The 14,695-nt window shown below is 55.0% G+C and overlaps 6 protein-coding genes across 6 annotated transcripts; 3 read left to right on the top strand and 3 right to left on the bottom strand.

Annotated features, from left to right (window-relative positions):
- Window positions 1-334: 334 nt before the first annotated feature.
- On the top strand, window positions 335-988 carry MYCGRDRAFT_103647 (uncharacterized protein; the record flags this gene model as incomplete). The annotated part of the gene is made up of 2 exons (XM_003854477.1): window positions 335-555; window positions 622-988. Coding segments are annotated over 2 exons (522 nt in total), but the record flags the coding sequence as incomplete, so codon positions are not given.
- Window positions 989-2,035: 1,047 nt separating this feature from the next.
- On the top strand, window positions 2,036-2,464 carry MYCGRDRAFT_18787 (uncharacterized protein; the record flags this gene model as incomplete). The annotated part of the gene is made up of 1 exon (XM_003854478.1): window positions 2,036-2,464. A coding segment is annotated over one exon (429 nt), but the record flags the coding sequence as incomplete, so codon positions are not given.
- A 576-nt stretch (window positions 2,465-3,040) lies between these two features.
- Window positions 3,041-3,737, top strand: MYCGRDRAFT_91535 (uncharacterized protein; the record flags this gene model as incomplete). The annotated part of the gene is made up of 2 exons (XM_003854479.1): window positions 3,041-3,106; window positions 3,165-3,737. 2 exons carry the CDS (start codon window positions 3,041-3,043, stop codon window positions 3,735-3,737), a joined length of 639 nt encoding a protein of 212 aa, XP_003854527.1.
- Window positions 3,738-4,262: 525 nt separating this feature from the next.
- On the bottom strand, window positions 4,263-6,280 carry MYCGRDRAFT_39188 (uncharacterized protein; the record flags this gene model as incomplete). Its single annotated transcript, XM_003853692.1, has 8 exons — window positions 4,263-4,397; window positions 4,458-4,545; window positions 4,614-4,768; window positions 4,833-5,003; window positions 5,064-5,387; window positions 5,437-5,652; window positions 5,726-5,949; window positions 6,052-6,280. 8 exons carry the CDS (start codon window positions 6,278-6,280, stop codon window positions 4,263-4,265), a joined length of 1,542 nt encoding a protein of 513 aa, XP_003853740.1.
- A 1,028-nt stretch (window positions 6,281-7,308) lies between these two features.
- On the bottom strand, window positions 7,309-10,366 carry MYCGRDRAFT_56466 (uncharacterized protein; the record flags this gene model as incomplete). Its single annotated transcript, XM_003853691.1, has 4 exons — window positions 7,309-7,755; window positions 7,806-9,966; window positions 10,095-10,160; window positions 10,233-10,366. The coding sequence occupies 2 exons, from the start codon at window positions 9,929-9,931 to the stop codon at window positions 7,590-7,592; spliced, it is 2,292 nt and encodes a 763-aa protein (XP_003853739.1).
- Window positions 10,367-10,737: 371 nt separating this feature from the next.
- MYCGRDRAFT_56465 (uncharacterized protein) lies at window positions 10,738-13,005 on the bottom strand (the record flags this gene model as incomplete). Its single annotated transcript, XM_003853690.1, has 2 exons — window positions 10,738-12,391; window positions 12,473-13,005. Coding segments are annotated over 2 exons (1,974 nt in total), but the record flags the coding sequence as incomplete, so codon positions are not given.
- Between the last annotated feature and the right edge of the window lie 1,690 nt (window positions 13,006-14,695).

The following is a 14,695-nucleotide window of genomic DNA, read 5'->3' as shown; positions in this document are numbered from 1 at the left end:
ATTGGTCGCTACGGTCAGCAAGCTGAGTAGCAGCGTTGTGAAGGCCATGCTCTTCGTCTCGATAGTCGTCAGAATACAGTGTGAAAGAACGTAGTACTCAGCCTGAAAGACATTGTCTACAAGAGCGTTCTCGATTGAAGTTCGCGTGAAGTGGTGGATCCCAAACGCGAGGCCGGGCAACTTCTTCAATATTAATGTCCTCGCGGCAGAGCCACGCTGCGATCGTTGTGGAAGTGACGAGGGGAGTCCCAGTGATGGCCTGAGGCTCCAACAGTTTCTCAAACGCGACCAAACGAATTTACCTAGGTAAACAACGCCATCTTACTTCCTTGTCGATCACCTTTCATCACATTCGTTCATCGTTTGACGAACGCCGCGCAACATCGAGTGCCCAACCAGATGGATTGGACCAACTCGATGGCCGTGTTCGGCTTCGGCGCTGATGAGCCAGCGCAGAACGACGATGGCATTGTAGAAGATGACGAGAACTTTTATGGTGATGATGAGGAGCAGCAGCAGCAGGAGGAGGAAGAGGAGGAAGCAACTCATCCAGGTGTATGTGATCCTACACTTTGATCACTCGACACGAGAATGGACTGACTTCAAACTCATCACTCGCAGGCTTCCTCGACAGAACAGCAGAAACCACCCGTCCCAGCGACACCGCAGAATGCAGAAGTGAACGCCGAGAATCAACGCCGCCTCGAAGAGCTGCGCGCGAAGCTACTCGCCCAACGTCAGAACACTCCACTTCGGCCTAACACGCCGTTGGTGAAGCCAGTCGAGACTCCTTCAAAAGCGCCGACCCAGATTCTCCCTCCCCCAAAACAAAGCCCATTCCCACAACCAACCACCCCTCAACCTCAACCTCAACATACTACCATGAGTTCTGTGGAGCTGAGTAGACCTACGATTCGAGCAGAAGCTGCGCAGCCGACTCCCGACGTCGACGCGCTTCTGTCCGAGGGAAGAGCCAGAGCTGATGAGCAAATCGCAAACGAAGCTGCTGCGAAAGCTGCGACCATCCCACCCGCAGCAACAAACGGTAACGCCAAACCACAAAAGAAGGACGTCAAACAAGAGACCGCGAAAGCAGCGCCAAAAACAGTACCAGACCTCATCGTCCGTACTCGCGAGCCTGCGCGTGGTCAGGCTAACCTTTCAGATGCATACTACGCTGATCTGCCAGCTTGGCTGGAGGTGACAGGATATCACGATGTCGACTTTCGCAACAAGAGATTGGCTTCGTACAAAGAGCGCAAGGCGCTCCAAGAAGAGGCTACCCGTATTTCTCGACGTCTCGAGGAGTTGAGGCAGATGGAGGAGCAAGAGGCGAGAATGGCGACACCTGTTCCCAAACAAACTGCAATGGCTCCACCAGCGCTCCCTTCGGCTATGCCGTTGGAGACGCCCTACATCAACGGCACCAAGCGTGCCCACTCTCCTGACCAGCTCAGCTCGGCGAACAAGCGTCGTGAGGAGAATGGCTTCCGCATCCGTGGTGCCAACGACTCACCCGCCGACCTCCGCCCAGGCAATGGTGTGCGCCGCCCTCGCAGCCCAACTCCACCTCGCCGCATCAGCTACCCAGATACTCGTCGTCGCTCCGATGATGATCTCCTCCCGAGTCGTGACCCATCGCTCGAACGCCGCCAGGAGTACTATCGCAACGTCGATCGCGAAGGAGGTCGTCGCATCGTTGACTACAGAGACGGCCCCGAACCTCGCAACGGCCCTCGGGATGTGCCACGCGGAGGATACGGTCCGGGTCTCAGCGCTCGTGGTGGACGCAGCCAGCAGTACGGGAACGGCAATGGATTTGATCCTCGCAAAGGCGGTCAGTCATCATTCTCCCGTCCCGTCTAACCTTGCCACCGTCAGTGCACATTCTTGGTATTGGACTCTCTTGTACCGATACCCCACGAAGAACACAGCGCACAGACTCATCATGAACATACCTACCTAATATGAATTTTCAAAACCATCTCTTTCAATTCTCAACTCGTCCGCTTCCCTTTCCCCTTCTAACCTTCCAACAGGCGTCAAATACTTCGTCATCAAATCCTGGAACCTAGCCAATGTCCATGCCGCTCAGCGGTCTTCGGTCTGGTCCACTCAGACGAAGAACGAAACACTTCTAACCCAAGCCTTCCGCACCTCCCGCCAGGTAATCCTCTTCTTCTCCGTCAACAAATCGATGGCGTTCCAGGGCTACGCACTGATGACCTCAGCACCGGACTCATCGATCGCTAAACCGGACTTCTGCAAGAAACTAAACTGGGACACGAGTGCCGCATTCACCATTCGATGGTTGAGTACGACATCTGTGCCGTTCCGATTGGTGGGACATTTGAAGAATCGATTGAACCTGGACGAGCAGGGTGTCGCTAGGCCGGTACTAATTGGAAAAGATGGGCAGGAAGTATGTGAGGAGGCAGGGAAGGGCGTCGTGCGCGTGATGGAGGAGGTCGAGACCAAGGCGGTGGAGACGAGGAAGGCAATGGAGAGGCAGAGGAGGGACAGTGGCTTTGGGGGGTGAACGGTCGCAAGAAGCCGATTACGCTGGAGCTGGATCATCGCAACGACTTATGCTGGCTGTACGCGCTACGGATATCAACAATGAATGGATGCATAGACAAAAGGAGGGAGAAGGAATCGGATGTCCAACATGTTCAACAGGTGTCAGGCGAGAAACGGAAGAAGGACAGCTGTAGCAATCAAGTAGCAGAGCGCAAGCGGCGTTCAAGAGGACACACATCAAATAATAATAGTGTATGCATACATAGATCAATCGACGCAGTCTGCACTGTCGCATAGACGTTTGAATCAACGTCGGTAGGCATTCCTCTCCACGATATCCGCCCCCACTTGCCCCGCCACTCCCGTCCAGGCTGAGCACTTCACATGATCGCAACTCTTTGAAGCTCTCCCATGTCTACTACAACAACTACAATTACAACACAATTCTCGAGATTCCCGCACCTTCGCCTACCGCAACTCACGCTCCGCACGCGCTCAACTTCTCATCGTTCCGTCCACAATGAATCGACTATTCGGCGCAAAGAGCACAGCACCCAAGCCAACCCTCAACAGCGCCATTTCCAATGTAGGCAGCAATGGTACTCCTGCACGCCCATGGTCGCTTTCACTGACAGCCTCAACAGGTCGACACACGCATCGAATCAATCGACGTTAAACTCGCCAAACTCAATGCCGAGCTCTCCACCTACCAACAACGCCTCTCCTCTATGCGCGACGGTCCTGGCAAAAACGCAATCAAACAAAAAGCCATCAAGATCCTCCAACAGCGCAAAATGTACGAGTCCCAAAAAGATCAACTCCAACAACAATCCTGGAACATGGAACAAGCGGGCATGATGCAGGATAACCTCAAAAACACCATGGCGACGGTCGACGCGATGAAGACCACGCAGAAGGAGTTGCGGAAGCAGTATGGGAAAATCAATATCGATAAGATTGAGAAGTTGCAGGATGAGATGGCGGATCTGATGGATATGGGAAATGATATTCAGGAGAGTATTAGTCGGAGCTATGATGTGCCGGAGGATGTGGATGAGGCGGAGTTGGATGCGGAGTTGGAGGCGCTGGGGCAAGATGTGGAGTTTGGGGAGGGGTTGGGGGAGGAGATGCCGAGTTATTTGCAGGATGCGGGTGGAGTGCCGAGTTTTATTGACGAGGCGCCGGAGGTGGGGAAGGAGAAGCAGGCGGCGACGTGAGGGAGGATTGTCTTGAGATGAAATGCGATGATTGCGGACCTCAACTACCCGAATCTCTGGATGATGCTGGACTGGTCGCTTCGAAGGAAGCATACCGCCATGGACCCACGAACTTGGGCTCCGAAGTCTGTCCGTACCAGCGGGTAGGAGCCACGCCGTTCGGAGAGTTGCTACTGCCGCCTACAATTCACGATGCGATTGCGAAGAATATGCTAAGATCATGCTACAACGCATCAGACTCAGCCTTGAATCTCAGGAACTTCTCCTCACGACTACGAAGAGGACTTTCAGAAATTGGCGGCACTCAGGACCGACGAACTGGCCGAGCATCTGCAGGGAGTAGACAAAGCGCTCACGGATATCTCGTCGTGGCGCGCAACTGTCGAGCATGGTCTTGTTTGCCTTGAGATACTGCTTGTGAATATACAGGTCCCGGAAGGAACGTGGCCGCTTGCAATGCTGTACCCCTGGAACGATTCAATTCGCTTCTGAATTCTACAAAGTGTATCGGAACTGCGGGTCGGATTAGCAGTGCCCTCGACGCTCGCAACCAGAGCTTTCAATACTCACCCTTGGATGTCTCGAACCCAAGCGACCCTCGCTCTGCTCCTGCAGGCGATGATCCCGCTTCCCACTCGCTCTTCTCTTATTCTCCGCAGTCTACGCAGCGTCAGCAAACATGCAATTTCACGCCATCCTCATCATGCTGGTAAAACCTACATTATACACCAACAACACAGCAATAGCCACAATCGCAGCTCCCACCACGCCGATATTGATCGCGTGACCCGTGATGTATCGAGGAGCACTTGTGGTACGTCAGTCTTACATCCTGGACTTCAAGCGTGTAAGGGTAAGGGGTGAGGGGGGACCGACTCGGTAGAAATATACGTAAATGTCGCAATAAACGCCGCACAATTCGCAATCATGATCTGGAATCCCGTACCGGTTGCGCGGACGTAGTGCGGTGCGAGGTTATTGGATAGCCAGCCCATCACGAGAGGGGAGCAGGGGAAGATGCCCGCGGCGACCTAGATAGGCCAATCATCAGCACAGTACCCGAGGTTGTGAGGGATCAGGTATAGGAGGGGGTACGAAGAACGTCCCGCCGTATTGAACGAGTGATCGGTCGGAGGCGATGAGCATGATGTAGCCGATCAAGGTGAGGACGCAGCCCATGATCATGAAGGGTCCGCGAACTTTGTAGCGGTCGGAGAGCCAGCAGACGATTAGGACGGCGAAGAAGCCGGCCATGTTGGGTGGGACCTGTCACTCTGTCAGCGGGCAGATCTCCCTTCGGGTGTAGACAAGGAGGATGTGACGTACTGTGAAGAGTTGCGTAACAACAATGCTATACCCAAACGTCCGAATGATCGTCGGCAAAAACAACGAGTAACTATAAATCGGCGTGATGATGAGGAAAAAGATCAACGACAGCAACATCGTATTGACGTCCGTGAGCGCGAGTTTAACCCAATGCCAATCGAATTTCTCTTCGTCGACCGTGCCGGCTGTCGAGGTACTCTGGCTGTCGGCGTGCATGCGCGCAATGGCCGCGGCGCGGTCAGGAGCGGAAAGAAATTTGGCGTCGGAAGGGGTATGGGGGAGGAAGAAGAAGGCAAGGATGCCGAAGAGCACTGTGATGGCGCCCTGCGAGTGGTTAGAATGGGAGAGCTGGGTGGGAAAGCTGTAGGCGTACTTCGATGAAGAATATGAAGGGCCAGCCATCGTAGCCTGGTGTGCTGATTTGTGCGAGACCTGATGCTAGGAGGCCACCGAACGCTCCGGACAGGGGAGCGGCGCAGTAGAATAGGCCGACTCGCCAGAGCATTTCGTGGCGCTGGTAGAACATAGATAGATAGACGATGATGCCACCCAGTAATCCACCTTCGGCCAAACCGAGGAAGAATCGAGCCTGCCTTGTTCATCAGCGCAATTCCATCACACATCTCCTAAGCATGCACCAGTAAGGAGTCGAGGAAACACACAGCCAACAAACCCCCGTAACTCTTCACAAAGCCCATGAACGTCCCCACGATACCCCAAGCCGTTAACAAGAACGGCAGGTAATGGCCCGCTTTGAAGTACTTCAGCACGAGGTTACTCGGCACATCGACACAGATGTAAGGCACATAGAAAATAGCAAGGGCAATGTTGAACTTCTGGCCCGTGAGTTGCAGGTCTTCAACCAGACCATCGATTTTGGCGTTACCTGCGACGGAGTTAGCACATAATCTACCAGTCTCTTTAAACCTTCGTCGACAGCATCTCGGTGGTATCCGCGACTTCGTTCTCCCTTTCGTAATATACATACCAATATTCGCCCGATCAATAAACGCCAACAACCACATCCCAAACAACCACGGCAAAATGTGCAAGTCAAATTGTCGATTCAGCTTTGCATCCAGCGCGGGATCGTGCAGTGGACTCTGGTTGTGAACATGCTCTGGATCCTCAATGTGGGTATCGTCCCGGAAGTCGTGCTTTTCGTTGGGCGTGGAGGTCTCGCTGCCAGGGCGGTCGGACTTTTCGTCAACTTCCATTCTTGCTATTCAGTCGGGTTCGCGAGTTGGAAAGGGACCGGAGAGGTGGAGGGAGTAGACGGACGGGGAAGAAGTGAAGTCCAAGGACAAAACAACAGAGATAGAGAACAGAGGATAGAGACAGAAAGCCCACAGTGAAGGTCAGGTATACTTACAGACCCTCCGCACAACCTCCGCATTACCGCGCCCAGGAACAAAAGGCATATCCTTTACCCGAGCGCAGCGGTAGTGAGACCCTTCACTCATTCTCCGCCGGTCTCGTGCCTCTTGTGTAGGATTGGAAATGAGCGGAGCCACTTCCATCAGCCAAGGCCGCGCGAGGGAAAGAGCCTCAACGGTTAAGAGGGAGAAGCAAACCCTTCTCTTGCCCCGACAAGTCCAGCCAAGGAAAGCAGAAGCAATTCGTCTTGGAAAGAAAGGTACCGATGTTTCTTCTTCGTCGTCATTTGAGGAGATCGGCAGTGACTTGCAGCAGCATCATCATCCGCAGTCTAGGTTTCGTCTTCATCTTGATCAGGTCCTGCCTAAGACTTGATGTGCCTCTCCATGCGATGTTTCCGGTGTGGAAGTTGTAGCTTGATGAGGGTGCTTGGTAGTAGAGGGAGAAGAGAAGACGTGAAGTGGCACAACCAAGCAACACCAAGTCGACCAAGCCCATCGACCAAGCCAGCAGGGATCCACTCCCATGCTTCATGAACCAGTCTTTTGAACATCACCAGAAGTATGACGATGGCTTTGGAAAATGTCATATTCATACTCATCATCGTGATTAACTCCACACACTGTTCTCTATTCTCATATCCTCCTAGCCCATGGATCCACTCCTCCATCTAGTCACACCATCGATACTGTTACATGCCACCGAAAACATACATCCTTGTCCCCCGTTTCTCTCCCCTCAGCCCTCACATAAGACCATCCCCAGTCTCATGGAACGTGAAGAGTCCTTGACTGATGGTTGTCGAAAAGCGCGTTCTGCAAAGCGAGTGTCGATGACGGAGACGACGGTGGGTTGTGAATTTTTGATTCGTAAAAAGTGTGGTAGCTCGCTTCTCCGATCGTATCGTACTGATGCAGAGAGTAAAGGGGTATCGCAAGTAATCAGCCCGCGCGCTCGTCGCTCATTGCGGTGGCGAGGTCGTACGGCAAACAGAAAAAGGAAAGACATCATCGTAGCCTTGCGGTACAGAAACCGCTCGCCGTCATTTCGAGCCCCTTGACACCAGGTGAAAAGACCAACTCAATGGCTCACCACGGACTGCGGTTGTTGCATCATCCGCTGAGTCCAGGACTGAATACGGTGGGCTTTCTAGGCCTCCGGATCCTTAACCTCCTCCGCGGTCGGGTTGAGGTTCTCGGCGCCGTTGGCCTGGCCGCCCTCCTCGCCAGATGGACCGCTGTGATTCTTGAGATACTCGTCGTAGACGGTGAGGGCCTCATCGACCTTCTCGCGGAGAGCCTGATCGTTACCGGTGCTGTGGAGTGTTAGCTGCAGTTCAAATTGCTCGAATGTTGGGCCACTTACAGGTTGAGGAGCTCCTCGTTGTCCATCTCGAGAAGCATACCAGTAATCTTGCCAGCCAGCTCGGGCTGCTGAGCGTGGATCTTTGGGTAAAGAGCCTCACCGAGCATCTGCTTCTGCTGAGGAGCCGAGGCAGCGTTGAGCGCAGCCATGTCGATGCCAGAGCCCATTGGACCGCGGTTGGAGGCGCGACCACGCTGCTCATCAGAAGGACCACGTCCACCCATCATACCTCCACGCCCACCACCGAAACCGCCACGACCGGCAGCGCCGGCGGGCATCATCTGAGGAGGCATACCGGGCATACCTGGCATCATGGGCATACCGGGCATTGGGCCGCCACGGCCTTGACCGCGGGCAGCTTGTGCTTGAGCAGCCTGGATCATCTGAGCGTAGGCAGCTGGGTTGCCGTATGGTTGAGGCATGCCGCCCATTTGTGGTGGGTAGCCGAATGGCATTTGAGGCATCTGAGGCATGGGCTGTCCGCGACCGCCTTGCGGAGGCATACCTGGGAAGCCGCCGCGCTGACCTTGACCGCCGGGACCCTGCATGAATGGCATGGGCTGTCCACGTCCACCAGCTGGCATCATCATGGGCTGACCGTTGGGACCCATGAACATCTGTGGCTGCATGAACTGGGGTGGGATACCTCCAGCGGTGGCCTGCTGCTGCATGCGGACCTGGTTGCGAGCCTGGATGCTGGCCTCGAGCTGACTCTTGCGGACCTCCTTACGCTGAGCGAGAGCAACGTAAAGCGGCTTGCCGTGCACCATCTTCTGGTTCAACTCAGTGACAGCCTTGGTGGCCTCGTCGGGGTTGGAGAAGCAGACGAATCCGAACCCCTTGCTCTTGCCGAGAAGCTTCTTCTCGCCCTGGATGGTGACGGTATCCAGCTTCTTGGACAAGTCATCAACATCATCCTTCTTCTCGCCATCTTTCTCGGGCTCGGCCTCCTTCTCTTCAGCATCACCTTCCTTCTTAGCGGGAGTTTCAGAGCCGTCGGCGGGAAGAGTGTCACGCATGACCTTGGCAGATGTGATGGCACCATATGGCTCGAAGACCTTGCGGAGCTCATCGTCGTCAATCTCGTCCGCCAAGTTCTTGACGTAGAGGTTGACACCCGTGTACTTGGCGCTCTTCTCTTGACGAGCTGCTTCGTACTGCTTGCGGAGCTCCTCCTCACGCTCGTGCTTCTTCTGAGCGCGGCCCACGTAGAGCTTTTGTCCCTTGAAGTCCGAGTCGTTCAACTCCTCCACCGCCTTGTACGCATCCTCGTGTCTGATGTAGTTGACGAAGCCGAATCCTCGGTTCTTGCCGCTCTCGTTGTCGTGTGCGAGCGAAGCAGAGGTGATGTCACCGTACTTCTCGAACAGCTCGCGGAACTCGTTGTCGGTAGTCTCGCTGTCGATGTTCTTGACGTAGATGTTGGTAAAGTTGGCCTTCATCTCCTCAACCTTGCTCATGCGGTCCTTCTTGGGGATGTGGTGGCCGACGAAAACCTTCTTCTCGTTCAACAACATGCCGTTGACGTTCTTGATGGCCTGGTTGGCGGCCTCGGCAGTCTCGTAGTGAACGAATCCGTACCCCTTGGAGTTGGCGTTCTCGTCCTGGGCGACCTTGCAGGAGAGGATGTTGCCGAATGCGGCAAAGGTGTCGTGAAGAGCCTTGTTGTCGATAGCAGCGTCAAGGTTCTTGATGAAAACATTGCCCTGACCAGTCTTGCGGAGGAGCGGATCACGCTGGGACCACATGATACGGCAAGGCCTGCCCTTGATCAAGGTGTAGTTCAGCTCTTCAAGCGCACGCTCGCCGTCACCGGCGACGTTGTAGTTGACGTAGGCGTAGCCAAGCGAGCGACGAGTCACAGCGTCACGGCAGACACGAATGGAGGCGACCTGGCCAATGGAGGAGAAGAGCTCGAAGAGCATGGCCTCCGTGACGGAAGGGTCGAGCTCACCGACATAGAGCGAGGCGGAGTTTGGGTTGGCGTTGGCAGGGGCGGCGGAGGCTGGAGCTTCCTCGCCAGTTGCAGGCACGTTGGTGTTGATCTGGTTGGCGCCGTTCTGGGCAGTCGCATCGGCGGGAGCGGAGGCCGCGTCGGGCGAGGTCGCGTTCTGAACGTCAGACATGATTGCGGTTGTGGGTTTGTCGGGTGGATGTGAATCTGCGCAAGTGTCAGATTCGGGCTTTTGTTCAGATGTACGCTGCGCGCTGATTGTCGTGGTTGTCGCGCTGGAAGGAGCCGGAGGTGGAAGGATTGTTCGAAGGTGACAAAGAGCTGACCGCACGTACGTCTTGGATTGGATTTGCGCTGAGTGAACGATTCGGAGGTGCGAAAGCGACGGTGGAGAGGTGGCGCTGCGAGATGAAGAGTCAGTCTTGTCTCGTATGTCGCCGTCTGCCATGGGGGTTTTGCACTGCGATACTCACAGGTCGAGTTGAAGACTTGTTCGCGCACGGGAGGAGGATGAAGAAGCTGACTCTGTTATCCAGAGATCAGGACGATTTTAGAAGGCTTTTTCTGAGTGTTTTTGGCTTTACGAGCAAAGGCTTTGAGGGCGCAAGGTTCGGAAAGTGCTGAAGATGTGTTGTTTGAGAAGCGAGAGAGAGGACGACCGCCAGATCTCAGGAACTTTTTCAACGCCAAGATCGAGGAACGCGGAAGTAGCTCCGGAGCTGGGAGTCAGCAGCTGGGTGAGAATCACGGGCACGCACAAGAATTTGAGAAAGCGCGATCGATCACTTCTTTGAGCATAACAAAGCGTTTGCACAAAATCAGCACTTGCATAGATTGTTCACTTGATCACTTGCATAAGAATCCATCCAAGCGTCCTTGCTCCTGAACGGATAACTGCCGCTTTTGCTCCTCTCCAAATGTCTCCTCACATGTCTCCTCATAATCCTACAGCCCTCACCCTACTCACCCATCCAACCCCTCCTCCAACCCACCACTCTCCTCTAACCACGCCCTCACAGCATCCCTACACTCCTCCATTCCCTCTCCCAAAGCCTCAACCCACTGCCTCTCCACCTCCCCGACCTTCTCCTTCAACTCCCTCGTCAACACATCCTCCGCCTCCCGCCTCGCCTGCATCATTTCCGCTCGAATCTCCTCATCTCCAGGCGCACTCGCCTGCCTCTCAATTTCCAGCCTTCTCAGTCTCGACTTCGTCGTCGCCGTGCGGACTTCGTGCAGCAAACAGAGCAAATTCGTCTGCGACTCGATGAATTGGTACGCGCTCTTTTCGGCGTGGCCAAGGAGGGAGTAGAGGTATTGCAGTGGGTGTTGATGGTACGATGGGTTTTCGTCGTATTCCTGGCAAGGGATCTGGATTTCCAGTCGAGACATCTGTGTCGGGGATGTAGGGATCTGTTGAATCACTTCGAGTAAACCAGGAGCAATGTCCCAGAAGGCGGAGAGTTGGTCTTCCACGCCGCGGGAGACGTTCGACTCCATGATGCCTTGCAGCTCCTCGAGACGCTTGAGGGAGTCCTTTGCTAGACTGACTTGTCGCTCGAGACTGTCTTTCTGGAAAAATGACGTGGCTTCGTCGATTTTGGACTGCAATTTTGCGATGCGGTAGGGCGTGAGGATCACCTCGGAGTACTTTTCGCTGCGCATGCCGTGGAGATCGGACATTTCTTTGTGCAGCTGCTCGCGAGCCTCAAAGAGCCATTTGAGGAGAGTCAGCTTCTCGAGACGCTCGGGGTGTTCGTCGCCTTCTTCCTGTGCTTCGTTCGGATTCGTCGAGTGGCGATTGCCTTCAAGATCGGTGCGTAATTGGCGTATGCAGTCGTTTGCTTTTGCGAGTCGCTCTGTCAGGAGCGTGTTCAACGGATGAGCAACACTGGTCTCGAAGAGATCGAAGATTGCACGAGCGTTGACCTTTCCTCGTTCGGCTTCTTCTTCGTCGAAATCTGCCTCAGCGTTTGCTGCGTCGGCGAAGGATATACTACCATCTGCGATTCTGCTCTGTATGTCGGTTCGCAGTCTGCTTCGGCGTTTCTTTCCAGCACTTTGCTGTTCTTGTGATAGAGCGAAGTCTTTCTCCAGATAATCGTCCTTAATCTTCTGGATCGCTGACAAGTCCGCCAAAAGTCGATGCTCGCTGCGCAAGTCACTCAATTGTGGGTGACTATTATTCACAGCAGGATGATGGCGAGGATATGGCGGCGGTAGAGTCACAAGCCTGGACACGTCAAGAGGCTCGACGCCCGGGGTCGACACTCCGAACCTCTGCGGAGTCGGTATCGGGGTATCGAGATCAACTCCATCATGCCAGCCGACCTTCTCAGGAGGGTACTCATCAGGCCCGTATGTATAGGCGGAATTGCTCAAGGCTGGAGAGGGATCTGGATGCTCTTGACCACTCGCTTGAAGAGCAGCGGGGTTGATGCCCATGTACTTGGTCTCCCGACGAGACTTCTCAATACGGTCAGGTCGTCCAATCGATCCAGCACCAGGCTGGCTGGGATTGTCCCACCAGCGACTTGCTGTACGGCCACGAGAATCATTCTCGTCAGGAACAGTGCTGACAGCCATACTGGGAATCGGCGACAGCGAAGGTTTGAAAGACTCAGCCCACTGCCTTCCTTCTGCCCGTTCAAAGCTGTCACTCAGGTCTCCCATAGAGCCCGAATCAGTTGCAGGAGTGAAGCCCTCCAGCGACGTCGCAGAGCTCGGAGCGTTTCCATTCGCGGAAACGGGCTGACCATCAGAGGTCCATGAAGGCACAGTAGGATCGAAAGAAGACATTGAAGTGGTCGGCGTGATAGCTCGGCGACTACTCTTCGATGCATATGGTCGCCACATGTCTCTGGTGAGGTCCACAATGTCACCAGCCATAGCATTGTAAGCGGCAGTGTATCGATCCCGACGCAGCCTCGACTCATGTACCAGAAAATTTGCAAAGAGTTCCAGACGCTGCTCATCGGTCGATGCAGCAGCTTCCTTCTCCACGAACACACGATGTCTTTCTATGGCTTGCATGGAGAAGGCATCAAGCTTGCTGGGACCTTTGGTGGATCCGCTGGAAGGGGGCCTGGCGGGGCTCAGAGGGGCGTGTATGATGCTCTCTTCGTTTGGTGTATGTAACAGATGCGAAATCGGTCGGTCACTCGATGCACTATTCGGAGCTTTGATAGCGTTCTTCCTGCTGATCGCGGGCGTGTATGGCGGAGTCAGGACACTTTCAGGCGCCTTCGACGACGACGCAGCCGGAGCTGATGATGGGCCAGCATATCCGGATGGATTCCGCATGTGCTCGCGTCGACGACTGATCGAACCTCCGTCGGGCGAGAAAACGAGATTCGCGGGTCTAGAGTCTTCATCGATGACACCTTGGGCTCGACTTCTTGATCTCCGTTCCCTTATGCCCTGTGCGCTCATGTCTCTCGCAGTGGCTCGTCGAGAGGACGAACTTGCATGATTCACTCCAGTGACGATACGTAGCGGAGGAGTTTCAGGTTCGGGCTGAGTTTGTGGTGGTGGAGGAAGTGGTGGCGCCTCACTCGGTCGCTGGTGATCCGAGTCCACCCAGTCTGCCGGCGTAGGAGGGACTGGACCTAGAGTCGAAACCGCCATTGTTCGTCTTTGCCTAGGTGCCTCGAACCCGCGATCGTCTCCGTTACTGCTTGATCCAGCAGAACCCATCGGTCGGTTCAGACTTTGCGAACGATTCGTTGGAGGCGGTGGCGGACCTGGAGGAGGACCAGGTAGTGGTAGGCCCGGCTGCCATCGGCTGTCCGGAGATTCGCGTCCAATTGGCGTGTGTATTGACGAGGCTATACCGGGACCGCCAGAGTTTATGTGTCCTGTTGATGCTGCTCTTCTTGCCGCTGGCGGCTGTGCATCCATGAACAGCGGGGCTGGAACCGCGATGCTCGGCTGACCCTGAACATCTATCGTTGCTGGCTGCTTCCCCCTCAAACCAGACAAGCTGAAAAACGATCGCTGTGCCTGGCCCGAGGCCGATCGATCACGGTTTCGAGAGGACTGAGGAGGCGGTGGAGGAAACGCTGGAGATCTCGAGACCTGTGGAGAGTTTCTCGAAGAACCTTCCGCGACCATTGGCGATGCTGTGAATCCGATGTTGTCAAGTACAGGCGATACGAGATTACTTCGGGACGAATTGTCTGGCGTTTCTGGTGAGTATGGCGGCGGGGGAGAAGGCATGGCCGCTGCGAAGGACACAGGTCAGCCGAGAGCGAATCGCAAATGCAAGGCACTGGTCCGGCAACTTCGAAAAAAACATCGCTCCGAACATGTAGAAGGCAAGCTAAAATTGAGCATACCTTCCATTCCGCTGGCATGGGCTGTGCTCGCAGGCATTGCACTGTGTCGTTGTTGAAAGACCATCTGCGAGCCGGAGACCTGGCTTCTGTTCCATTGTCGCGGATTATACGGCTCCATTGTCACGGACGGCGAGCTAGGAGAAGGTTGGCGAGGAGGCGGTGGAATAACGAGACCAGATGATGTCTGCGGATTCAAAGCACTTGGCGTTCTAGGACCGTACGAGATTGGCAGGCCAGGGGACAAATGGGAGCCATATACGGGCGTAGACGCCTGAGATTGCGGGAATGAATCGCCCTGCCCGCTGTGAAGAAATGAAGTAGTTATCGAAGAGAGCAGCCCAGAATTTGGCCGACTCCGTGGGAGCGCAGGCGATCCTGGAGCAGAGAAGTTCTGCTGAGGTGGTGGGGGAGGAGGAAAAGAAGGATAGCCATCACGTTGTTGGCGGCTCATGTTTGCGAACTGAGCGCGCACCGCAGTTGGTCCTGAAACGAGAACGCGATGATCCACCGAACGGGGGACTATCGGTAGTCTGCAGAAACCGCACGCGGCCTTCTGGCGCGGCAGCGAGTAGGAAAGCTCGCTAGCATGGGGTACGAGG

This window comes from Zymoseptoria tritici, chromosome 3 (assembly GCF_000219625.1).
Source record: "Zymoseptoria tritici IPO323 chromosome 3, whole genome shotgun sequence".
Taxonomy (NCBI): Eukaryota; Fungi; Ascomycota; class Dothideomycetes; order Mycosphaerellales; family Mycosphaerellaceae; genus Zymoseptoria; species Zymoseptoria tritici.
This window is presented reverse-complemented; position numbering and strand designations above follow the sequence as displayed.